Source organism: Kogia breviceps, chromosome 9, assembly GCF_026419965.1.
Source record: "Kogia breviceps isolate mKogBre1 chromosome 9, mKogBre1 haplotype 1, whole genome shotgun sequence".
Lineage (NCBI taxonomy): Eukaryota > Metazoa > Chordata > Mammalia > Artiodactyla > Physeteridae > Kogia > Kogia breviceps.
Window position 1 is genome coordinate 4,975,760 of NC_081318.1, and position 27,134 is coordinate 5,002,893.

General features: G+C 42.9%; 2 protein-coding genes across 2 annotated transcripts in view; one reads left to right on the plus strand and one right to left on the minus strand.

Moving 5' to 3' along the window:
* Positions 1 to 189, minus strand: part of LOC131762513 (actin-related protein 3B) — a 133,106-nt gene extending 132,917 nt beyond the window's left edge. The window contains exon 1 of the mRNA XM_067041765.1: positions 81 to 189. The gene's annotated coding sequence lies outside the window, so the exon portion shown is untranslated. The remainder of the gene's footprint in view (positions 1 to 80) is intronic.
* A 23-nt stretch (positions 190 to 212) lies between these two features.
* On the plus strand, positions 213 to 25,724 carry XRCC2 (X-ray repair cross complementing 2). Its single transcript, XM_059074138.2, has 3 exons — positions 213 to 349; positions 13,187 to 13,268; positions 22,758 to 25,724. Exons 1-3 carry the CDS (start codon positions 311 to 313, stop codon positions 23,477 to 23,479), a joined length of 843 nt encoding a protein of 280 aa, XP_058930121.1. The 5' UTR covers positions 213 to 310; the 3' UTR covers positions 23,480 to 25,724.
* Positions 25,725 to 27,134: the final 1,410 nt, after the last annotated feature.

The window sequence follows — 27,134 nt, forward strand, 5'->3', positions numbered from 1 at the left end:
AAAAAATACATGCTGCTAGTTTTACCCAATAAAAACAAATGGTAATTTATGAGAGAGAAGAAAAGAAAATCCCCAGTTACCTCCCGGTCTCCTAGGAGACGTGGTCTGACGTCGCTGAGCGGGACGGGGGGCGGTCGCACGGCCTGCTGCGCATGCCCGCTGGCTCCCCGGTCGAGGGCGGGCGCAGTGCGCATGCTCGCGCCCGGGTCAGCGGGTCAGCGTCTCTGACTGGCTGCGGGGCCGAGGCCGCGCAGTAAATGGCGCCGCTGGCGGGAAAGTTGAGTGGCTGGTGCGCCGAGCCTCCGGGGCGATGTGTAGTGACTTCCATAGGGCTGAGTCTGGGACGGAGGTGAGAGCTGCCGAGGTGGGAGCTAGGGAGAGGAGAACAGGGCCGTGGGCGGGCGAGGGAGCCCCGAGGGCGCGGGAGGCCGGGGCGCCCTGGGGAGGGGGAGGCGCGCGGGGCCCGGACGCCGGCGAGCCTAGAGCCCCGCCCCCCAAGCCTGTACCCCCGGAGCCGGCCCCCGAGACCGAGACCGCTAGCATTACGCTCCAAACCTGTGATGCGTGAACCAGTCAGACATGGTGTGCAAGAGAGGCTAGGAAAATCAGGGGGTTGCCAGGCGGAGCGCTCATAGACTTTTCTAGAACAGTGGTATCTGAGTAGGTGGCTCCACCTGTTGCCTCTGTTCTGTACATCTTTTGCTTACGGCATTCAGCCTCGCTATCGCAGCTTACATTTCTAGCCTAAGCATCCAGGGCCACACCAGCCATGTGGTGTCTGCAAAGATTTATTCAGGAATTCAACCAGCAAGTATCAAGCACTTATTGCGTGTCAACCGCTGGTTAAGGAATAGGAGTAAGAAACGCAAGAAACAGCCTCTGCCTTTGCAGGAAAAGTAAGGGAGGCTGCCTACAAATTACAGGATGGCTGTTAAATCGTGCCGTCCGGTCGAGGGGCGGGCAGGCTGGAAGACTAACTGGGAGGAGGAGGGGACAGCTGAGGTTTTTAGGGACCTTTGGATGGTTGGTGGCTTGGCAAGGAGGGAGTGGCATTCGGGGCAGGGAGTTGCAAGTATGTGGGTTCTGCCTTGAGCAAGGGCGTCACTGATTTAGGGGAACTGCAAGTAGTTCTCTGTAGACGGACAAAGCTAGTGGGGAAACTGTTGGGAAGTAAACCCTGAGAAATAGGCAGAGGCAGGTTATGGTGGATCTTTTATTTTTTTATTTTTTTTGGTGGTACGCGGGCCTCTCACTGTTGTGGCCTCTCCCGTTGCGGAGCACAGGCTCCCGACGCACAGGCTCAGAGGCCATGGCTCACGGGCCCAGCCGCGGCATGTGGGATCTTCCCGGACCCGGGCACGAACCCGTGTCTCCTGCATCGGCAGGCGGATTCTCAACCACTGCGCCACCAGGGAAGCCCGATGGTGGATCTTTTATACAGAGGAGGGAGGGGAAGCGATACCCTTAAATGACCAACAGGCTCCTTCTGTGAAGGACCAGAGTAGATAGTCTATATTTAGGCTTTGTGGGCCATTCGGCCTCGGTCACAGCTACTCAGCTCTGCTGCTGTTCTAATGTGAAGGCAGCCAGAGGTGGGTAAACAAATCAGCATATGGCTGTGTTCCAGTAAACCTTTTATTTTTTAAACTTCAGGATTTGGCCCGCTGGCCATAGTTTGCCAACCCTTGCTCCTTCAGAGTAGAGGCGCAGCTCCCTGTAAGGACTGCTACAGTTACAACCTTACCGATTGAAATGATAATTTGAAACGCAGGTTAAACTCAGATGACTTTTGCAATCAGAACAAGCCTAACATCCAAAAAATGAGAGCCCAGTGCAGTCGACGCACTGAACAAAGAATTTGGCATCATATCGTTTGCCTGCCACGGCTGTCTGGAGATCCTAAGCAAGATCACCTCACTCATGTTACTTTGGAGTTCGGTGGGGTGGAGGGGAGAAGGTTAGTGAGCTGGGCAGTTGGCGCTGCTTTATTCTTTTTCCTTTTTGTCATCAAAACCAACTAAGCAACCCTCTTTTCCCGTAAGTGCTGGGCGCTGTATGGCCATTGCTCAATTTGTTTGGATTCTATTGTCTTTCTTTGTACATCAGTCTACTAGATGGATCCTACCTGGAGGCATTGTGTTGAGGAAGGTACCTGAGGCCACAGATTATCCCAAGAAGCTGAAATAAACTACTTAATTTTTTTATTTTTAAAAGATATTTATTTATTATTTTATATATTTATTTTGGCTGTGCCAGGTCTTAGTTGTGGCATGTGGGATATTTAGCTGTGGCGTGTAGACTCAGTTGTGGCATGCATGCAGGATCTAGTTCCCTGACCAGAAATCGAACCCAGGCCCCCTGCATTGGGAGCATGGAGTCTTACCCACTGGACCACCAGGGAAGTCCAGAAATAAACTACTTTAAATTTTTTTTTTTTTTTCTGCGGTATGCGGGCCTCTGACTGTTGGGGCCTCTCCCGTTGCGGAGCACAGGCTCCGGACGCGCAGGCTCAGCAGCCATGGCTCACGGGCCCAGCCGCTCCGCGGCATGTGGGATCTTCCCGGACCAGGCACGAACCCGTGTCCCCTGCATCGGCAGGCGGACTCTCAACCACGGTGCCACCAGGAAAGCCCAACTACTTCAAAATTTTAATTCACAAGAATAACCACCTTATAAAATAACTAACCTTTCCCACATCTTGTGAGTAGTAAGGAAGAGACATTTCATACAGGGTCTTCCAAGAAAACAAAGTCGCAAATAATATTTTCCTTTAACAGATTCAGGGATGCCATTTAGGGTAGGCCAGGTAGCTGAGTGGAAAACTTATACAAGGAGCCCTTGATTTAAAGAAGACACACGTTGGAATGCAATTTACAATAGAATACTCTGTTCTTTACTTTTGCACAGTAACAATGGCATTTTTTTTTTTTTTTTTTTTTTTTTTGTGGTACGCGGGCCTCTCACCGTTGTGGCCTCTCCCGTTGCGGAGCACAGGCTCCGGACGCGCAGGCTCAGCGGCCATGGCTCACGGGCCCAGCCACTCCGCGGCACGTGGGATCTTCCCAGACCGGGGCACAAACCCGTGTCCCTTGCATCGGCAGGCGGACTCCCAACCACTGCGCCACCAGGGAAGCCCAGCAATGGCATTTTTTACTTCTACATTCCTCTGAGAGTATTAGAAAAGATTTTGGCAATATTTTGGAATCATCCACCAAATGGCTTCAGTTGCGCATACTTGTTAAGTAGTGGTGTCCTAAAGCGGTCCGCAGCCTTTTTGGCACCAAGGACCGGTTTCGTGGAAGACAGTTTTTCCATGGATGGGGGTGGGGGGTTGGTTCAGGTGGTGATGCGAGCGAGCGATGGGGAGCTGCAGATGAAGCTTCGCTTCCCCGCTGCTCGCCTGCTGCCGTGCGGCCGCTGCTTAACAGGCCGCGGACCCAAACCCGTCTGAGGCCCGGGGCTTGGGGAGCCCTGGTGTACTTTGCATTTTCTCAGAAATGCTGAAAATGCCCTGAGTTTAAAAGTAATCAGTGGATAGATTCAAAGTGTCCCGTTTGGGTTGTCATGCACAACATACTGTTTCCTCTCTTTAACTTCAGTATAATAGTTTATATTAAAGTAGTACATGCTTATGACAGAAAATTCCAGGAGTACTGAAATGAAAAGTAGGAAACTTCTCCATCCCAGTTATCATTTCTCAAGGTGGATTTTTACACATTTTCCCAGAAGTTATCTAATGGCATCATTTTGGGGGCTGAGATAGAGAACCCTGGACCATGGCTGTAGTCTTGGCTCAGCCGGGAGCGAGCTGGGTGATTGTGGATAAGTTATTAAACCTTGGCTTCTGCCTTTGTAGAAGGAGGGCGGTAGGTGGTGATTTCTCAGTTGTCTTTCAGCTGTACTCCTAGGAGGTGGGTCCCTATATTTCTATGTAGTCTTTCACTAAGCACAGTATTCCCTGCACGGTAAACACTTGATAACTATTTATTAATAATAATGACTGGTTTTCTTTTTTAAATTTATTTTTTGGCCGCACCATGCGGCTTCTGGGATCTTAGTTCCCCGACCAGGGATTGACTCCACACCCACGGCAGTGAAAGCGCAGAGTCCTAACCACTGGACCACCAGAGAATTCCCTGCTTTCCTTTTCTTAGAAAAGGTTCAGGGTGGCCTTTTTGCCAGAGGCAAATATTAAATAAGAAAATGTTTAGCATTTAATAATATTTTGGTCTCGCATGGTAGACTTAGAACAACATCTGTCCCCGTCTCTCTTTGCTTCCCTTCTTACCCAGAATAGAATCAGTGCTCCATCATTACCGTTCCTCCATTATGAGTACTTTCAGCTTCCTTGACCCTTTAAATCCTAACCTACTTTCCTAACCGCGGTTAAACCCAGCTGTCTACTTTCACTGTCTACCCACTCAGCTGAGTATTGCTAAAGAAAGTCACAACCAGGCTGACTGATTTCATTTTAAATTTGTAACCATCAGCTTCAAGTGGACTCCCAGTCCACTTGTGTTTTTCTAGCAATTAATTCACTTTCTCCCTACAAAACACCTGTCATTAAATCCAACCTTACTCCTGAATTCCAGACACACGTGTTCTAGTATCTTCTTGACATACCCACATGGATGTCTCATAGGCATCCCAGACTTAACATGCTCATCATGATTGACTCCTGGATGCAGAGAAAACATGAGAAAAATTTTAATATGCCCTACACTGAAGTCTTGGTTTACCACCACACATGTACACCCAGCCCCAACCTGCTTCCTCCCAGGCCTTCCCTATCTTGTTAAATGGAGAATTTCTTCTACCTGTTGCTCAAGCCAAAAACTAAGTCATTCTTGAATCCTCTTTTCCTCTCATATCAGCCCACATCCATTAGCACATCCTGTTTTCTCTACCTTCAATAGTAGCATGGATTTGACCACATTTCACTACTTTTTACTGCAGCCATTCCTATTCCTAGTAACCATCACCTGCTTGATTGCAGTAACCTTCTAACTTGGCTCTGCTCCACCCTGTTCACACTTATTCTAATGTATTTTCCACATAGTATCCAGGGTGATCCGTTCAAAATGTAAGTAGACTCTACTGTTCAAAGTTTTCCAGAGGCTCATGTATCATTTATAGTAAAATCCAGAATCCTGTTTCCTCCACTGATGGATGATTTGCAAATTGTGTGATCTGCCCTTCAGCCCTGCCTCGGATCTCTTCTCCTGCCCTTGTGATCTCATCTTCCACTCTCCCTCACTCGTCTTCAGACACACTGTTGTCCTTGCTATTCCTTGAACGTACCGAGTGTGCTTCAGCCTCAGAGCCTTTGCAGTGTTCCTTCCGAAATTGACACTGTTTGCCTCTTCACTTGCTTCATGTTTCTTAGAGGAGAGGCTTGTCCACCCAGTATAAGGAGGTCCTTCCTACTGTTAATCTTTATTCCTTTACTCTGTTTCTTCCTTACACTTACCACATCTGACTTCTTATATTGTTTATATGTTGTCTTCCTCCCCACCTCCCACCCCTGCCATTGAAGGATGATGATTGTTCTGTTGGGATTACTCCTTTAAGTCTCAGTGTTTTAGAACAATATTTAGCCCACAGTAGGTGCTCAATAATTGTTTAGTGATAAATTTCATGCCTTCTCTTCCTTCTCCTTTCTGCCTTGCCTCATGTGTCACTGAGAAAACAAACAAAATCACAGGAACTCCCTTATTTTTTCCTGTTGTCTGTTACTGATTTCTAGTTTGTTTCCATTAGAGTCAAACATACTCTGTATGACTTCAGTTCTTTTATGATTGTTGTGGTTTGCTTTATGGCCCAGGGTGTGATCTAGCTTGATGAATGTTCCATGGGCGCTTGAAAAAAAATGTACACTCAGCTATTGTTGGGTGGAATGTTCTGTGTATAGGAATGAGATCCTGTTGGTTGTGTTGATCAGATCTCCTAGTAAGTCTTTTGGTTTCTGAGAAGTGGGGTTGAAGTCCCAACTAGTGAGTTTGTCTGTTTCTCCTTTCAGCCGTATGAGTTTTACTTCGTGTATTTTGAGACTGTGTCTGATATGTACACATTTAGGATCACATGTCTTCCTAGTGGATTGATCCTTTTGTCATTATGTAGTGTCCCTCTTTGTCTCTAGTAATTTTCTTTGCTCTGAAGTCTACTTTATTGGGTAGTAATATAGCAATTCCTGCTTCTTCATCAAGTCTGTATTGATAAAAAGTACATGTACTGATTTTCTCTGAATTCCTTCCTGTAAAGTAGAATATTTTTGCTTCTAAGAAAGGGCAGCTTCTCCACTTGTGATATGAATTCCATCCACCCCCTTGAGGACGTCACTCCTGCAGGTAGCCCCACTTTCTCTGTCTTCTGCATCTGCAGTCTTCTTTCTACCAGTCATTTCTGTCAGTGTCCTAACATAAAGCAGTACACACAAAACAAACCAGAAAACTCCCTACACACGAGCCCCTACCAGCCCCATTCCCTTCCTCCGTTGTAGAGCACTCCTCCCTTGTGCTCTGGCTGAGCCTGCTGTTCTCTTGTTCACTCTTTAGCCCACTGTGATCTGGCTTCTGTCTCCATATTCCACCAAAAGTGCTCTCATCAGGGTTACCGTCGAACGTCATGTTGCCAAATGCTCATTTCTAAGCACCCCTCCTCCTACACTGGAAACAGCAGAATATGCACTTCCTGCAGGCAAGCTGTCAGGACCCAGGATGGGGCCAATCAATGTGTGTCTAGTTCCTGCTCTCGAATTAACCCATGAGGAAAAGCTCTTCTTCCCTGGGAAGAGGGAACAGGAGGGTGGGAGCATACACACCAGAGGTATTTCTCCGGCAGAGTTCCTCACTTACAAGGGGGGTGGGGGGGAGGGGGAAGTGTCCGTCCGACGTTAAGCAGCTGCAGTTTTGATTCTGTGCTTTATTGTCTTTTTCTGGGATCTTGCATATAGTTGATTATTCTGTCTAAATGACATTTTGAAGCATAGTCTGATATGACTTCCTAGTGAAATCTTAACTATACATTTAATGAAATTACTAACTTGTAGGATGTCATAAATTTAAAATTTAGTCCTTATAAATCCTGCTAGAAATGAATGCTTCATAGGTATGTATAGTAATTTTTGCTTGACTTTTTATATATCTATTTTTCCTTCTTATAGGATGATTTCTTTTAAAAAAAATATTAGTTATAAAGGCAGCTGCTCTTTAGGGACTATACTTAGAAACAATGGAATTTTTCTAATTTAGTATTCGAGTAACAATTGTCTTTTCCATATAATTTAGACGAAAGCTTTATTAAGAGCCAGGCCTAGTACTCTGCCCTGAAGGGCAATTGAATTTTCTAAGTGGCAGAGGAGCCTAATTTCAGAAGTGAAAAAGGTTAGTCCGTGAATTTAAGGGACTCTACCGTGGTAAGGGCCAAATTTTGCGTTGATCACATACATGTTAACATAGCTGCTGCTTTCCCTTGCCGTCCTACACGTTCCAACTCGTCTCTTACTTTCTGTATGTTACAGTTAACACATAGTTGCCTGGAGTGAATTTCCTCTATATATGTAACAAAACTACTAAGTATTGTATTCAGTTTGTAGTGGAAATCCAGGCCTGTTATAGGGCTGGGGTGGGAATATTTGGTTTAGAATGTTTGCTTCTTTAGATAGACTTTTATACTTAACTGGTTTGAAACCTTGCTGCTGGGGTTGATATGCAAACAGATTTAATCACAAAAGGTCAGGGGAAATGAGCCTTTATCCAAATGACAATTGCATACACATGTTTGCCTTAATGTCATTCATTTCTGGTTAATTTGATTTTAAGCTCTCCTTCCTGCTCTAGTGTAAGCTTTTCCATAATCAAATGATGTTTTAAAACATCTGTATGATACGTATTCTACTTAACAGGCATTGAAGCTATATGATTGTCTGTAAAACACTTCTGTTAATGAGTGTTAAGAACTTTGGTGATAGCTGTAGGAATGCTCCAGGACTTTTGTTTGGTAGAAGTTTGCACAGATTGTCCAGACCTGTGAAAAATCTATGTGGTTTGAGGTTCTTTTCGTTCTCCATCCTCCCCGAATTCTACCTACCTGTGACCTGTTTACCTTCAACTTAATAGGCAGCTACTAAGTTTCCGCCAGATGTGAAGCATTTTGGAATTGGTGGTGAGCCAGTTCCTTTCAAGCTCTTAGATCCAGATGAGGGAGACTGGTAGGTAATGTGGTCCTAAGTACAGGAGTAGCTTCATGGAAGGAGCTGGCCTGAGGAATGTGTAGAATTTTCATTCATTCAGTAGTCTAGGCCTTAGAGCATTTAATTGAGAGAATAGGGAAAGGACATTGCTCTATCAATGAATATTTTGTATGTGCCTGAAAGAACTACATGCTGAATCTCTCTTTCAGAGTTAAAGTTGCCTCTCACACAGATTAGAATCGACGGTCCCTTTTTTATGCCTTCACAGAGCCCCATGTTATTTCTATTGATATTATAGCACCTACAATACTTTATGGTACTTTTTAAACCTTTGACTCTCCCTCATTAAATTCTTTGAGGATAGGAACTGTGTCTGTTGTATCTATGTAAGTAAGGTGTTGTATCTATGCACCTTACTCAGTTCCTGGAATACACTTGACTTGCTTGAAATTTTTACCAATGAATATCTGTATAATTGAGTATTACCCCTTTGGCAGACCGTATACTAGCTCCAGTATTGATGTTGCTGTTGAAAACATTTGGGGCTCCTTGTGGTGTTAGAGGGAGCGCTAAGAGAGACAGTTGAGAGAGACCAGACAATTGCCTAGACAGGACCTCAGATTGGTTTGATCTTCAGCTGAGTAGGTCCAAAAACTGTCATCTCTGTACTCAGATTTTTTCAGACTCAGTGATACTGATTCTGAGGCTCTGTAGCACAGGGGAAGAATTCCAGGCTTGGGGAGCCAGAGATCTCAGTTAAATCCCAACTCTGGAGTCTACTAGTTTTCTCTTCTGAAAAATAGAATGATAACAAATAGAGTTAATGTGATAATTAAAAGAGATAATGTATATAAATTATGGACCACAGCAAGTACAAATAGTAGCTATTATTAGATAGCTATTGTTATGATAATAAAACCTGGCAGATACTGACTTACAAACCAAATGCCAAATCTATTAATTTACAATATTAGTGAAACTGCCAAATAGAGTAAAATTGTTGTGTCCACTGTGTATTCTTTCCCAGTTAGGAAATTTGGGCTCAGAAAGGTTGCTTAGAGAATCAAGAGAAATAGTTGAATTATCTTAATAGCTACCCTCTCCAAGCTTTGTTTGTCTGATGTGTTAATCTTCCCTAAAAGGATTAAACTATCATGTCAAACAGAACTTACTTTGGTTCCCTTTACCCTGGCTTAATTTACTCTTTGCCCTTCTGAAACTCTAGATTGATTATACCTTGCTTCTTTCAGCTTATTCCTCAAATCTAGACAACATCGTTCATTTTAGTTTATATAATGGTCAGGTTAATGCCAAGTTTTTAGGGTATTTTCTGCTTAGGTTTGGAAGATATCTCATCCCATCAAGTGACTTCTATAAATTGTTAATATTATCTACTTTTGTCAGAGTTAATCTATTTCCAGGTTCTGGGAGGTACTTTCACTTCCTCTGTATTCAGTATACTCTGCTTTTGGCATTGTAAAACACTGTTTTGAAACTTCTCATTGATAGGCGTTTTCATCCTTTGAAAATGAATTTGACTTTTTAGTAATAGTGGAAAGTCAGATGCAAATCGGCAAAGTCAGCCAGTTTGATAAGAGGAGCAATACCATTGTTATCTAAGAGTCATGTCAATAAAATTCTAATCCTTTTCTGAATTCTGTCTTGCGAGGAATTCTCCAGAGGAGGGTTCTAAAATATCTTGAGCAGTGACGGTAAGGGTAAACAGTTGGAGCACATTCTCACGCTAATCCTTCTGATGAGGACGTCGGTCATTTGTATACATGCTTTTAAAAACGTTTTGTAGTCATTTCATGCGTTCCATCTTGTCCACGGAAGTTTCTCTGTCTTCTTCTTTTGGACCCTCAACCTTCTAACCCAGTGGTTCTCATACTTTTTGGCCTTAGGACTGGATTACAGCCTAATGGTTCCGTGTTTGTATGTAGTACAAAACGATCACCACAGTGGTTCCACTTAACATCCATAACCGCGGGGGTTGTTGTTCATGTGGGTTATTTCTGTCAGTGAAATGGAGAAATTTAAAATACTTCGTGATAGCACCAATGCTTTAAGTATTGGGGTGCTTTTAAGCTCACAGCAGTGGATAAAAGTTTTCCAAAATTCAAATTTTATCATTGGCAACAAATACTGTCAGTTAGTTTCCTTAAAGTGACCAGCTGACTTTCTTTGCTTTCAGTAAAATGTCTGCCAAATAACAAAGTCTGTGTAATCCTAATTTGTCTATCAGTCATTCTTTCAAATAAAAGGGTGTTCTATGAAAAAGTATCCAGCTCAGGTAATCACACAAGTGCTTTTCCTAGAGAAAAACCATTGTATTTCAGTTTGGAGCAGAAGTGCTTTCTTTATCTGTGTGTGAAGTTGGGGGAAGTCCCCAAGACTGCCTTCACTTCAGACAGCAACTGCAGAGTTCCAGGTCCTCATGGCCTCACTCATTCTGACATTAATTGCATGTTTGGGGGTCCCCAAGACCACCTTCAGATTTAGTGATTTGCTGGAAGGACTTACAGAATACGCTGAAAGCTTAGTCATGGTAATAGTTTACTACAGCGAAAGGATACAGATTAAAATCAGCCCAGGGAAGAGATATAATGGGACAAAATCCAGAATTCCAAATGTGGAGCTTCCAATTGTCCTGTGCTAGTGGAGTGTGGACAGTGCTGACTTTCCCCAGCAACAGTGGGGGCCAGCGTGCCGACCAAGGAAGCTCCCCTGAACTTTGGTGTCCAGAGTGTTTATGGGGCTTTGTCACGTAGACATTGTCAGCCCCCCAGCCAGCTGGCCTCTGTGTCCAGCCACTGATGCAGAGGTTGAGCTGACCCAGAGCCCTCACCTTCGCTCACGCTCACGCTGTGAGGCTATCTGGTGTGGCTCAGGGCCCCCAGGTAAACAACGACACTTCTATCAGCAGGATTTTCCAAGAGGCTTAGAGATTATCTCCCAGGAGCCAAGGGCAAAGGCCAGACCTCTCTTTGGTCAAGGTTAAATTCTTTCTTACTAATATGTTTCCCACGTCATCACAGGGAATACTTTCAACAGTACTCAAAGGTTATGATTTAATATAGAGTCAATACTTTTTACTGCCACATCAAAAACACTCTTACGGCGCTTCCCTGGTGGCGCAGTGGTTGAGAGTCCGCCTGCCGATGCAGGGGACGCGGGTTCGCGCCCTGGTCTGGGAGGATCCCACGTGCCGCGGAGCGGCTGGGCCCGTGAGCCGTGGCCGCTGAGCCTGCGCGTCCGGAGCCTGTGCTCCGCAACGGGAGAGGCCCCAACAGTGAGAGGCCTTCAAGAAGTCTTGAAGACTTCTAGTTTTGCTTGCGTGCTTGTTTTTCGGCGAGTGGTGAAGAGTACCATGTGTGCCGACGTGCTGTGATGCCACTGCCTTGGCGGTGCCGGGTGCCCGCAGTTTCACCCACCTTGGCTGCGGCACCGTCAGTGCACGTGTCAGCGGAGTGGGAATGACAAATCATGTCCTAATACTTAGGAAAATAATTGACACAGGTATATATGCCCTCAGAGCCTCCGCTCCAGCTCAGAGCGCTCTTGAGTGCAGTTAGCAGGCTTTAGCTTGTTTTGTGATAACATCTCATCTCCTAGAGGACCTAACCGCAGCTTCTTTGAGGGTAGCTTAATTATCTTCATTTCTCTAGTCTCCATTTTACCTGCCATAGTGCCTTGTACATAATAGACACTCAATAAATATTTGCCGAATTAACATATAGGACCTTTTCATCACTGCAGGATATCTTTCCAAAACTTTTGCTTCTGTTTAACAACAACAACAAAAAAACCCACAAAGGATGACTGCTTTTCTTCATTTGTGATACGCGTTTTTGTTCTTTGAAAGGGTTGTCAAATCTGTACTGTGTCCTTAGAACCTTGAGAATCAACTTTGATTTTATTTCCCACGTTGACATTTCAGTTTGTCTTGGAATTTTGCTTCCTGTAGTTTTAGCTCCTTCTGTCTTGGTACAAGCACTTCTCCAGGTTAGTGTGATGGACTTGAGCCTTTTCCCCACATCTGGCTTTGCTCTCAAATCCATTCCCTCGGCAGCCACCAAGATGATCTGTTTGAAATGCAGATAATAATAGCTTATGCTTACTCTGTGCCGGGCGCTCCTGGGACACACTGAATCCTCGACAGCCTGGTGAGGGAGAGACGGTTTGGTTCACTCACTTTACTGATGAGAAACCTCGGGCCCAAAGACCTAGCTGTCTAGTCTTAACTGTTCTAGATTGCTTCTTAAAACCCCTTGCTCCTATCTACGGGCCAAAGAGCAAACTCCTGAAGGTGACATCCAAGACCCTTTGTGATCTGACTTCTGTTCTTTTAGGACTTCATTATCTCCTGCCAGTTTCATGCCACAAGCTCTAGCGGTTCAAATCTGCTCATGGTTTTACCCCCACGCGGTGCTGTTATAACCTTTGCACCTTGGCTGACGTCCCATCTGGCAGGCATGCCAGCCTGTGCCCTGTTCACGAATTCAGGCGGAGCTTCTCAGGGCTTTTCTCCACCTTTCTCCCTGTCCCCTCCCCTCCCATCTCCTACCCTAGATGAGGAGCTGGTGATACAGTGGGCAGACAGATGAAAAGCTGACACCTGATAGCAAGTGTGGTGAGCAGAGGGAGAAAGGTAATTATAATGGGTAAGGAAGGTACATACTTGCAGTTAGCAGTTTGGTCCTGTGTCCCAAAGACCCGTTCAGCTGCTCTGAGGGCAGGCACTCATTTTATACCAACTGTATTTGGTACATGAACAAAAAATAAAGTATTTTCTGAATAAATGAACACAACTTTTCTCCTAAACTATATTTTCCATTTCACAATTTCCTTCACGTCCTCAAAATGATGAAAAGTCTCTTACAGACTTTTGGAAAATTGAATAAATGTCGATTTCTAGGATTTTATATTTTTATATTCTAGGATTTTATATTTTAAACAATGAGTTTTCCTTCTCTTTTTTTTCCCTTTCGCAAGCTCCTTGCCCGACTGGAAGGTAGAAGTTCCTTGAAAGAAATAGAACCACATCTGTTTGCTGATGAAGATTCACCTGTGCATGGTAAAAACACAATCTCAAGCCAAAATATAGTGTCATAATTAAGCTTTATAAAACAAGTTTTTCCCCCACGTATATTCATATACACACACACACACTTCTAGCAACAGCCTGTATAGGTTACATTGTGAAATTAAAAACTGAGAAAGATGATGAGGAGACTTTTTTTTTTCTTTTTTTTGCGGTACGTGGGCCTCTCACTGCTGCGGCCCCTCCCGTTGCGGAGCACAGGCTCCGGACGCGCAGGCTCAGTGGCCACGGCTCACGGGCCCAGCCGCTCCGCAGCACGTGGGATCTTCCCGGACTGGGACACGAAGCCGTGTCCCCCGCATCGGCAGGCGGACTCTCAACCACTGCGCCACCAGGGAAGCCTATGATGAGACACTTTTAAACCTTCATTTTCTGTGTCAGATGAGGTGGGGTTTGGTTTATTTGCTGTTAAGTCTTCAGTATGAAAACTTCTTTTATCCCAGCACAATATTTAATGGGAGTTTTGTTATTTATTTTTATTCTTTACAAGTTTGAGAATCACAGGAAAGTCCTTCGGTACTTGGTAGCTGTTAATATTTTTGCGATAGGGAGAATAATACTGGCCCACTTGTTTTACTGGCCCCTCTACACGAGGAAGAGCTAGAAAGAAGGTAGCGTGCTTAGGTGGTTTTCTTCTTTTTTAATATAACAGCCTTAAAGAGATACAGTTCACCCATTTAAGTGTACAATTTGCACACTTAGGCATCTGTCGGCACAATCAATTCTAGAACATTTTCTTCACCCCAAAAAGAAACCGTTGCCTATTACTAGTCACTCCCATTTCCTTTAACATCCCTTAGCTCTAGGCAACCACTAATCTACTTTCTGCCTCTATACATTTGCCTTTTCTGGACATTTCATGTAATTGGAATCATACAGTATGTGGTGTTTTGTCACTGACTTTTTCCACTTTGCTTAATATTTTCAAGATTTATCATATTGTGGCAGGCATCAGTAGTTCATTCCTTTTTATTGAATAATAATATTCTATTGTACCTATTCATCAGTTGGTGTGGACGTTTGGGTTGTTTCTACTTTTGGGTTGTTATGACTAATGCTGCTATGATTATTTTGTGTACGAGTTTTTCTGTGGAGAAATGTTTTCAGTTTCCTTGGATAATACCTCTGAGAGGGACTGCTAGGTTGTATGGTAACTCTGTGTTTAACCTTTGGCAAATTCCGAAGTAGCTGCTTGGGAATTGCCACATTGTACTTGCTGCTATCAGTGAAGTGTATAATGGTTCCAATTTCCCCACTTCCTGCAAACATGTTACTGTCTGTCTTTTTGATTATAGCCTTCCTAGTGAGTATGAAGTGATACTTCATTGTGGTTTTGATTTACATTTCGCTGATGGCTAATGGTATTAAGCATCTTCTTTGTCTCTAATAACAATTTTTGTCTTAAAGTATATTTTGTCTGATAATAGGCTAGCCACTTCAGCTCTCTTTTGGTTACTGTTTGGTTACTATCAACCTTGTGACATGAGATGTAAAGTGTGCCCATTGTAAACAACCTATAGTTGGATCCTGTTTTTTTATTCCATTTTGTCAATCTGCCTTTTGTTTGGACAGTTTAATCCATTTATTACTATTATTAGTTAAGATAGGGTCTATGACTGACATTTTGCTATCTGTTTTATATGTGTCGTACGTCTTTTTCGTTTCTCTTTTCATCCTTTACTGTCTTCTTTTGTGTTAAATAGATATTTTCTAGTGTAGCATTTTAATTCCTTGTCATTATTTTTACTTTTTTTTTTCTTTGAGTTATTTACCTCATGATTGCCCTGAGGATTACAATTACCATCTTAATTTATAACAATCTGGTTTGGATTAAATACCATCTTAATTTCAATATTTTATAAAAAACTTTGCTACCGTATAGCTCCATTCCTGTCCCCTTCCTTTGTGCTGTTTTAAATTACATATTTATACACGGTATGCCCTTAAACACACTTAAAATTTTGCTTAGTTAAAATCATTAAAATTACTTAATGCAGTTGTTTCTTTCTTTTTTTTTTTTTTTTTGCGGTACGCGGGCCTCTTACTGCTGTGGCCTCTCCCGTTGCGGAGCACAGGCTCCAGATGCGCAGGCTCAGCGACCATGGCTCACAGGCCCAGCCACTCTGTGGCATGTGGGATCTTCCTGGACCAGGGCACGAACCCGTGTCCCCTGCATCGGCAGGCGGGCTCTCAACCACTGCGCCACCAGGGAAGCCCCTGTTTCTTAAATCAGATGAAAAAATAATTAAAAATATAAAACACTTATACTGTCTTTTATATTTACCTATGTAGTGTCCTATGTTCTTTATTAACTCATTTGGATTTGTTACTGTCTACTGCTGTCCTTTCATGCAGCCTGAAGGACTCCTTTTAGTATTTCCTATAGAGCATATCTGTTAGTTAAAAAAAAAAATTCTAAACTATCAATAATAAATGACAAATTTTGATCAAACATGTTAGACAAAAGATTGAACTGTTTTTATTCTATCAGAAAGGATATTATTAAGTTGAACCTTACAAAACTGACATTAAAACATAGGTTCGGGGCTTCCCTCATGGCGCAGTGGTTGGGGTCCGCCTGCCGATGCAGGGGACGCGGGTTTGTGCCCTGATCCCACGTGCCGCAGAGCGGCTGGGCCCGTGAGCCATGGCCGCTGGGCCTTTGCGTCCGGGGCCTGTGCCCCACGGCGAGGGAGGCCACGGCAGTGAGAGGCCCGCATACCGCAAAAAAAAAACAAAAAACAAATATAGGTTCGAGGACTTCCTTGGTGGCTCAGTGGTTAAGAATCCGCCTGCCAATGCAGGGGACTCGGGTTCAAACCCTGGTCCGGGAAGATCCCACGTGCCATGGAGCAACTAAGCCTGTGTGCCACAACTACTGAAGCCTGCGCGCCTAGAGCCTGTGCTCTCCAACAAAGAGAAGCCACCGCAATGAGAAGCCTGCGCACCGCAATGAAGACCCAGTGCAGCCAAAAATAAATAAAATGAAAACAAAAAAAAATAGGTTTGAAGCACAGCTTATACATTTGAATATTACATTTATAGAAACTTTAAAAACACCATTATGTCAGTCACTAACAAAAAAGTTTACTTAAAACTATGGTAGCTCTTAGAGCTGTAAAACTGGTTAGATGGAAAAAAAGAACTGGTTAGATGAATATTCATTGGAGCAACAGCATACGTAAGACTGGGATTATAAGAGTTATTTATCAACAAGAGCAGTTTATCAAAAACTGTTATAGGGAAGCTCAAGTTGAAGCAGTAAGCGATTTTGGTGTTACAGGGGTCTCTAATGCTGTTGTAAAACATATTTTTAATACTTTTTTAGATAGTACTTATTCAGTACCATATACAGACTCATTACCTCTTCAGTACTATAATGACTGTACTCTGCAAATTCAACATATTTGTTATACAGTTAGTAGGTTGGTACCTAGATGGTGTTTTTTTTGGTTTTTTGCGGTACACGGGCCTCTCACTGTTGTGGCTTCTCCCGTTGTGGAGCACAGGCTCCGGACGCGCAGGCGCAGCGGCCACGGCTCACGGGCCCAGCCGCTCCGCGGCATGTGGGATCCTCCCGGACCGGGGCACGAACCCGTGTCCCCTGCATCAGCAGGCAGACTCTCAACCACTGCGCCACGAGGGAAGCCCCTTGATGGTGTATTTTTTTGGCTTTTCTTTCTTTTACTTATTTTGAAGGCTCTTTAGATTCGTAAGCTCACTCCGGCAATCTGTTACCCAAACCCCTTATGCATTCTATTTGTGAGAGTAACTGTCAAGGCCAAACCATCCAGATTTTCTGATTTAGTTTAATTTGTCTAATGTCAAACTGTAGAGGTGATTTTTGGGGGTTTTTTTTGGGGGGGGTGTTTCCTTTCACTACCAGTTGTAATATGCAGTGCTTTGCCTGGACTAGGGTGAGATTTTTTTTAACAGCTCGCAGAAACTTACAAGATAGTGATTCAGATGCAGTTAAAAGGACCGTGTCTCCTCTACAGAACATAATGTTTGAATATTATTATTACTATTACTTTTTTGGCTGCATTGGGTCTTCATTGCTGTAAGCGGGCTTTCTCTAGTTGGGGCGGGCGGGATCTACTCTTCGTTGCGGTGCACAGGCTTCTTATTGCAGTGGCTTCTCTTGTTGCGGAGCACAGGCTCTAAGTGCGTGGGCTTCAGTAGTTACAACGTGAGGGCTCAGTAGTTGTGGCTCACGGGCTCTAGAGCGCAGGCTCAGTAGTTGTGGCACATGGGCCTAGTTGCTCTGCAGCATGTGGGGTCTTCTGGGACCAGGGATCAAACCTGTGTCCCCTGCATTGGCAGGCAGATTCTTAACCACTTTGCCACCAGGGAGGTCCCTGAATATTATTTTTGATCTTATGATTAGATAGTAAATGTTTATAAAAATCAGTGAAATTGATTTCAGTTCATCATTAAACATATTTGCAGGGAATCTAGTTCAAGAAGTGAATGATAGTGTTCATGTGTAATTTCCAAGTTTGCAGATTTTACTTTTACCCAGTTGTTGTACATGACCTTTTCCCCCACTTCGCTGTAAATCTGTGAAAGGACAGGAGGGTCTCTATCTACCTAATCATCTCTTAGCCAGCCTTAAGCTTTGCCTCAGTTTAACTTGTGCTGAACCAAGGCTCTAAGGAGTCCATATTTACACCACAGCAGCTAGTCCTTAGCTAACACATGGGTTTAGAAGGCCTTGTTAAGCCGTGTAGGGGAGCCTCGCTCTTTCGAGTTATGATGAAAAATGTTCATGAGCACCACCCTCTCCCCAAGAAAATACCGGGCGAAGTTGTCATTCTTCCCTGTGCTGAGGATTCCAGAGACCACCGGAGTTATCTCACAGCTACCCTCTGAGCAATATCAAGTATTTCCAGCTCTCTGTGGAGTCCCTCCTCTTTTACTTCAGACGATGTTAACACTTCTCTTATCTTAATTTTTCTTCATTTGACTCTCCAGCCACGTGAAACTGCTACTGAATATTTTACTTTTTAAATGAACCTAAACAATTGTGTTGTTTCCTAGTCCCTGATGTGTCCCTACCTTCCTCCACTCTGATTTCTCTCCGTGCTCTTACTCTAGAGGCAGTGACTGCTCCCTGTGGTGCCTTTTCAGATTATTGTCTTCTTTTTTTTTTTAATAATAGACTTAAAAAAATATTTATTTATTTATTCGTTTCTGGCTGTGTTGGGTCTTAGTTTCAGGACGTGGGAGCTTTCATTGCAGTGTGCAGGCTCTTCGTTTTGGCACGCAGTCTTCTCTCTAGTGGCACACGGGCTCAGTAGTTACAGCGCACAGACTCTAGAGGGCGCGGGCTTAGTTGCGCCGCGGCATGTGGGATTTTGTTCCCTGACCAGGGATCGAACCTGTGTCCCCTGCATTGGAAGGCGGATTCTTAACCACTGGACCGCCAGGGAAGTCCCTCAGCCTATCTTCTGAGTATCTCAGTTTTTAAAGTTTGGTTCATAAAATAATGTTTACATTAAATGTGCTTTTGCAGGCTACACATTTACTGCTGTAAGGTTACTATCCAGGACCAGTTTAGTGATCTGTTTCCTACCTCTCCCCTGCTATTCTTTTATTTTTAGAACTTTTCAGGGCTTCCCTGGTGGCGCAGTGGTTGAGAGACCGCCTGCCGATGCAGGGGACACGGGTTCGTGCCCCGGTCCGGGAAGATCCCACGTGCCGCGGAGCGGCTGCGCCCGTGAGCCATGGCCGCTGGGCCTGCGCGTCCAGAGCCTGTGCTCCGCAACGGGAGAGGCCACAACAGTGAGAGGCCCGCGTACCGCAAAAAAAAAACAACAAAAAAACCCACAGCTTTTCTACTACATTTAGTATTATTTAGTACTATTTCTATTAAATTTCTGTTTTATCTGTCTTTATGCTGACTTTTCTAACTGTGGATCTATCCCAGGAATTGAGTTTTGGCCCTCTGTCTTAGTTTTAGGTTTACTCCCACCCCACAAAGAGTTTTCTGTTCTCTATTTCTGTGTAACTTATTCCTAGATTGCTATATCCAGCCTCTTATTACTGTCGTGAATCTTACATCGTAGTGGCTGTAGGATATATTTATTTGTGACACCTAGAGATACATCTTAACATACCATTTTGAAAGCTAAATTCTTGTTACATGATTATGTGAATTAAAAATCTCTGCTCTGCTTATGTATTTTTTTACACAGCACTTCCAAGCCTGTCTCTGAGAACTTTTAAATCGCTACCTTAGGTTTAACCCTTACCTTCTAAGTGAAGGAGGCTGAAGACTTGATAGAAGTGAAGTGTCAGCCCTCTCAGGCCCAGGGGCAGCCGGCCTTCACACCTGCCGACTCTGCTAACCAAAGCCGCGTCCGCACCTGTAACTCCCTCTACCACCCTGCTCCCTTCCAAAATGCCGTGCTCCAAAATTGACTTTCTTCACCAAATGAGAACTTACGTTTTCATTCTTCAGATTTCTTCTAAGAAATTCTGAAGAAGAAAGTAATCTGATGAAATGCATTCAAAAGATACCGTACTTTGTGCTGGGGATAGAGTATTCAAGTCCCCACCTTAAAGTCGTGAACAAGAAATATAATCAGTCAAGCAAATCATCAAAAATGATATAGCATATGTTCAATGTGATGACAGAAGACGGTAAAGTTTGCTCTTCCCACCTCAGAGTGTTGTTACTAGGGTCCAGCGAGATACGCAGCCGTCCCTTTTCATTTGGAAAGCGCTATGAAAGGTTGGTTACTGCTTCTCAGCCTCGTAGGCTGCCTTTCCTGGGGAAAGGAGAGAAGGGGCTTGTGTGTGGTCTCCTTGTCGGTCTCCGCGTCGTGTTTCTGCATGGTCCTCTGTGTCCTCCAAACCACTTGCAGATTAATCTTGCTAAGCTGTGTTTTCAGCTTTCCTTCACCATCATTAGTATTGGTTCAGTGTTAATGTTTCTTCATCCAGTGCATGTGTCTTACTCTCTTTGTATAATATAGGGCGGTAAAAGGTTTTTATTTGGGGGCAGGGAGGATTTCCACTTAGCTCCTCAGTTATGTAGTAGGAGAGAGTAACTGGAACATCGGGATTGAATATAGTTTTAGTCACTGTGTGAACTTTTAATAAGAGCATCCATGAACCGTTGTTAATATGAAAATAGTTTTACTCCTTGAGGCTGGAATCTTGGGGGCAGGTGTTTGGGGGAGTCTTTATAATTAAAGTTTTGAATTGCAAATTGTATATAACATTATAGTAGAAACTGGCTGAAGTTCTATACTACCTTAAATATGGTATGGTGACAGATTGCTAGGTTTCTTACACATTATTTGTGAGTGTTCCAACATACACTGGTTTGTTAGGAATAACCGGAAAGAAAGTAACTGGAGTCTCAGATGGACTTGTAGTTTGTTTAGGGCCTAAGAATCTGCTTTATTTTTGCGGTACGCGGGCCTCTCACTGTTGTGGCCTCTCCCGTCGCGGAGCCCAGGCTCCAGACACGCTCAGCGGCCATGGCTCACGGGCCCAGCCGCTCCGCGGCACGTGGGATCTTCCCGGACCGGGGCACAAACCCGTGTCCCCTGCATCAGCAGGCAGACTCTCAACCACTGTGCCACCAGGGAAGCCCAAGAATCTGCATTTTTAACATAGTGTTTCCAATTATGTAGTTCAGCCATAAATTAAGGGACTTCCCTGGTGGTCCAGTGGTAAAGAATCTGCCTTCCAATGCAGGGGACGTAGGTTTGATCCCTGGCCAGGGAACTAAGATTCCACATGCCGCGGGACAGCTAAGCCCGCGTGCCACAACTACAGAGCCCCCATGTCCTGGAGCCTGTGCACCACAACTAGAGAAGAGAAATCCTGCACACCACAACTGGAGAAAAGCCCGTGCGCCACAACGAAGAGCCCGCGCGCCACAACTAAGACCCCATGCAACCTAAAATAAATAAATAAATAATAAATAAATCTTAAAAAAAAATAAATTAAATGGCAAGCAAACAGGAATCGGAGGCCACTGTTTAGAGCGGATTTTGAAGAGCTCTGGAGGCTGGACAGTTTCCCCAGGTGTTTTATTTTATCTGTGCTGTCCTCAATGAAAGAGAGTTACTGGAAACTCTATAGAAAGAGATTTGGGGTCTTCAAAGTTGAGAGTAGTTGACCTTGATTTATAATGCTAGGAACATAATTCACAGTGCAGATGTCGTTTCAGCAAGACAGTATCAAGCGATATTCATATACCAAAGGGTAACTGAAGGCAGTTTGGAAACGTGCAGGGGTGCTTTCACCTGTGGGATGCAGTTGGCACTTAGGGCCTGAAAGCTGGGGGTCCTTACTGCCTTGTATGTGTGAAACTGTACCATCAAGAACTGTTCCACCCATAATGCCAGCAATTTTGAGAAGCCCTAGTTAGGGACTATTTCAGTTGCACGTAGCAGAAGTCCAGCCTAGTGGCTTATTTTTCTCGCACAGGTATGGAGGCGGGCTGCTGTGTGAGGTTCCGTATTGTCATCCACGTCCTGGGTGCCTCCTGTCTTCCTGGCCCACCCTCTTTAGGGTCTGCCCTCCTCCGTGTATACCTGTCATCTTCTCTGTCATCTCAGAGGAGGGAGCAGCAGAGCAGGTAGAAGTGGCGCCTGTGTGAGGACAGCACAGCTTGGAAGCCCCAGCAGACATCCACCCGTGTCTCCCTGGCTGCAGCCGTGCTACCCGCTGGCCTCTCTTTGCAAGGAAGACTGCGAAGAATCGTTTTTTTTGTTTGTTTGTTGTTGTTGTTTTTTTTTTTTTGCGGTACACGGGCCTCTCACCGCTGTGGCCTCTCCCGTTGCGAAGCGCAGGCTCCGGACGCGCAGGCGCAGCGGCCACGGCTCACGGGCCCAGCCGCTCTGCGGCACGTGGGATCTTCCCGGACCGGGGCACGAACCCGCGTCCCCTGCATCGGCAGGCGGACTCTCAACCGCTGCGCCACCAAGGAAGCCCAGAAGAATCGTTTTTAAGCTGGGCACATCGCTTTTCCCCCAGATTGGGGTTTTATACTTAAGGAAAAATGAGAAGCTGGATATGGGATAATTAACCACCAGAAATGGCGTGTGCCAGTAGGCAGTAGCTTTTTAAAAGACCCTAGATCTGTGGCACGTTATTCTCAGTGCTGTAATAGCACCAATTTAAGTGTGAGTGTGTGTGGACCCCTCACCAGGAGATTCCCTTAGGCCCATTTCAGCCATGTCATTTTGTTTTTCAAATTTTCTTTGTGCTAATTAATAGCCAACACCTTTCTCAGAGGTGAAATTTAGTGATTTACTTTTTATTTCCTTATTTATTTGTATTTGCTTATACAAATCCATTTTGGCAAATGGATTTGGATTGTCTTTCAAAAGGAAAACATTTCAGTAAATGTCTTTTTAAACATTTTTGTGCACTTTTCATTTTGTAGGCTATCATTATTGTGCTGCTGCATTTTGACTGACATTTTTAAATTTTACACAGGTGATATTCTTGAATTTCATGGCCCAGAAGGAACAGGAAAAACAGAAATGCTTTATCACTTAACAGCACGATGTATACTTCCAAAATCGGAAGGCGGACTGGAAATAGAAGTCTTGTTTATTGACACAGATTACCACTTTGATATCCTTCGGCTCGTTACAATTCTTGAGCACAGACTCTCCGAAAGTTCTGAAGAAATAATAAAATGCTGCCTTGGGAGATTTTTTTTGGTGTACTGCAGTAGTAGCACCCAGTTACTTCTCACACTGTACTCACTAGAAACTATGTTCTGCAGTCACCCCTCTCTCTGCCTTCTGATTTTGGATAGCCTGTCAGCTTTTTATTGGATAGACCGTGTCAATGGAGGAGAAAGTGTTAACTTACAGGAGTCCACTCTGAAGAAATGTTCCCAGCTCTTAGAGAAGCTGGTAAATGAGTATCGATTGGCTCTTTTTGCAACAACACAAAGTATAATGCAGAAAACCTCAAACTCAACAGAAGGGCCTTCTTGTGCCTTTAATCTCCAGAGTGATATGGATGTAGACTATAGACCCTATCTCTGTAAGGCGTGGCAACAAGTGGTAAAGCATAGAATATTTTTCTCCAAACAAGATGATTCCAGAACCAGCAACCAGTTTTCTTTAGTTTCACGTCATTTAAAAAGTAACAACTTAAAAAAACATTTTTTTATTATTGGAGAAAGTGGTGTTGAGTTTTGTTGATATGTATCATAAAATAGTCTTTTTGTAGGATATTATGCGAGTTTTAAAACGTCTTTAATAGGCTAAAATGATTTGATTCTAAAGTTCTTAAACTCTAAGGGAATTTAACATAACCGTGATTCTATACAGCATGGATTTCTTAAACTAGTACAGTAGAACCTTAGACTCTTCTTCCCTAGGTTGTTGAAGATTATTCAAAGTGATAACAATTAAGCTAGATTAAGTTGTTTTAAGACTAAATAAATAAGATATACATTTCAGTCCAAATAAAGTGGAATTTTCTAACTTTGTGTCACATTTCTGGAATTCAGTTAAATACTTGTTAAGGAAAGTTGAAATGCATTTCTGATTTTTCATATGTAACTCCTTTAAGAAGCTGTAAATTTGGAAAATGTTTCTGTAGAGCTGTTATTTCTGTAAAGAGGATGAAAACAAGGAGCCTACCCAATCTGCCTTTCATACCAAAGACTATGGAAAGTCAGAGCATTTTGATCTGTTTTACTGAATTCAAAGATGGAGCTGCATTATGGTTGAGTTTCTGTATAATTTTTAAAACACAGGGAAATAAGATACCCATTCAAGGAGTTCTGTGAATATTGAAATTCTAATCTTTCTTGTTAAGCGATAGATAAATGCTAAAACTACATAGTAACTGTGTGTTACTTGTGTTTTCTTACCCATTTAGAATACTTCAGACATACTCTGAAATGAATTGAAATGTGTCCAGCTGAGAGCTGGACAAGGCTGTGTATACGTTGGCCCAGTAATCACCAGAAAGGGGAGCATGCACCTCCAGGGGCACATAGGTAGTGTATTGTGGAAGAGGAAGGAAATTTTAGAGCTTTGATTTATATATTTTAATCTAAGATAAGATTAAATTATATCAATATTTGATATTCAGATTGACCCTGGCACTCACTCAACCTATTATATCAGATTGCCTTATGTCACGTGTATATTTGAGGTATCCTGTGGGAGAAGTGGAAAGAATTGACAGTGGTGTTCTCACAGGTATGTTCATTTATATGTAACCTATTTAGTTAAAATTAACTGTACGTTCACTGATCTAACGAAGATTCTTTATAAGGGCTTAAAGGATCATCTTCATAATGCAGGCATAGCAGATGTAGCATGTGCTGTCCATATCTGGAGCTCCTGTAGCTTACCTGCAATTCCCAAAACCCAAAGGCTTCTGAAGGTGTCTCTGGACGCCAGAGCCCGCTGGGCTGCATGGGGCCCAAACCTGGCAGTCCTTAAGCAGTGAGGGTCAGGATTTGGTAGGTTAATGCACCTGCTTCCTCACCCCTCAGTGAGGACAAGGATGTATTTCTCAGAGTGGCCCTGGTAGAACTGGTTCCCAGTCACTTTCAGCAATAACCTATTCATTAACTCACTGTTTATGGCCTCCCATCCTTCCCTCTCACTTCCCCACTCCCATGGGGCTCCTGGGATTGTCTCCCTAATGAGCAAATCCTTGTCTAGGAGCTACTTTTGTTGTGGGTTGAGGGGGAACCAAGCTGTCGGCATCAGACTAACGGCCCTCTAGGCTCAGTATTTGCTCTTTAGCCACATTATGGAATTTTAAAGGATGGCATTCTAATTGGCTGTCAAGTTAAATTACACTGGATCACATCACTGTCATTCATACCCACTTACCTGTGTGCCATCGATAAATGTTATCTTGCCATTAATATACTTTTAAATATTTACATATTTTACCCGTAGTTCATCCTTTTTCAGCTTATATTTTTCTGTATCTTATTATATGCAATACATGTTACACATAAGTAATTTATAAATATTTGTATGCTGAGGGAATATGCTTATTTTTCCCCCCATAAGTGTGTGATCAGTAAGAGTGATGATCTTTTGCTGTACGTAAGAGGACTTCTCCTTTTAGCTGTTGAGATGTGAAAATTCTGTTACCTTCCCTATCAAGCTCTGGGTGTGTGTTACATGTGTTTATGAAAAACTTAGCGACTCTTAGCAGAATTCTGGCCTTGGCTATGATAGGAGTTTCCATTTCTCCTCTGTATAAATGAAGTGCTAATTTAATGGGCTGTTATTCACAGATTTATAACTTATTCTTCAGGAACATGATTAAAAAATAATGAACTTTTATATTAACTTAAATTATCAATTATGTATTAATGTGTCAGACCAAAGACTTAGTTATCTTTAAAAGATTTGTTATCTAACATGTTGGAAGGAATTAATCCTGGCTAATAAAAAAGTCTTTTAAACTAAAAGTTATACCAATGGGATTTCTTGAACACTGTAGAAAAATTAATACTTGTAAAAAGAATCAACCTTAAAGAGATAGAAGCGGCACATCCTGAGCCACAGATGGCAGATAATGGGGATGCTGGATAGAACCAGAAGAATAACAGGAGGGAGGATTACAGATCTTAGGATAGTTATCGCATTTACTTGTTTAAAAAGGGGGGGCGGATTGTAAAATACGTTTCTTATAGGTGAACTTCTCAGGGAGACCACTGTGAGAATCTAGTTTTTTAAAAAATGCATATGAAATATATTTCATATGTTCATTTGATAAATGCTATATAAAATCAAGATAGTGCTCACCTATCACTTCCATTGTATAAACTTTTCAGCTTTCAGCTCTCAAATGCTGGATTATTAATATCATTCCAGAAAACTTTGATGCAGACTACTCTTTGTATGGTTTATCTAAGAATGAGGATGAAACAGACATTCTCAGATGAACAGAAACTGAGAATTTACCACAAAAATAGCCTCACTAAAGGAACTTCTGAAAGATGGACTTCAAGGAGGAATAATATGATCCCAAAGCCTGAAATGTAAGAAGTCATAGTGAGTCGGGAAAATAGTAAGCACTTGAATAAATCTAAAGAAATGTTGATAGTGTAAAACAACATCTAATTTATGGGAGGAAGAAACAATATAAAGTAAAAATTTTAGGCATCCCATTGCCTATAATGCTAGTACATGTAAGGTAGGTAATTGAAATTATATCAATCTCAATAGCTTGTATTATTCTGAAGGAGAGTAAAGATATGGACCAAATTTAGACTTAAGTATTAACTTGACAATTTGAAGAGCTGCTTCTAAAAGAAACAAATTAATATATGCTCCAGTAGTATATGATGAGGCAAAAGGGAAAAGAGAAAAACAAAAAATGAACAAACACAGAAAAAGTGGATAGGACAATAATGCGGTCGAGATAAATCCAGTTATAAATGTCTTGAACTCTTCTGTGAAAAATCTTGGGTAATTAGGCTAGATTTTTAACTATATGCATTTTAAGGAAATACATCTAAAACAAAGATACAGAAATGTTGAGAGCCTAAAGATTAACAAGACCAGAAAAGTATCAAAGGAAGCTCCTGGAGCTGTATAAGTAGACTTTAATTGTGGTAATATTTTCTGTCTTAACTGGTTAATGATAGAAGGTTCAGTTTATATGTCCTTTGTAAGATAACTTCAAAAATATAAAGCAAAAATTTAGAGACTAGAAGGAGAAATTGACAGTCACCATCATGGTAGACATTTTAATATACCTGGAGACCAAGCAGTTAAAAATCAGTTAAGGAGAGAGAATCTAAGCACAAGCTCAAACTTGATCTCATAAACATATGTAGAACCCTGCAGACAAAATGAGAATGCATATCTT

Excerpts from the sequence above, each read along its gene's own strand:
- XRCC2 (XM_059074138.2), top strand. The coding sequence starts at position 311 with ATGTGTAGTGACTTCCATAGGGCTGAGTCTGGGACGGAG. Across the intron at positions 350-13,186 it reads GGGCTGAGTCTGGGACGGAG|CTCCTTGCCCGACTGGAAGG; the intron begins GTGAGAGCTGCC and ends CCCTTTCGCAAG. Across the intron at positions 13,269-22,757 it reads TGAAGATTCACCTGTGCATG|GTGATATTCTTGAATTTCAT; the intron begins GTAAAAACACAA and ends AATTTTACACAG.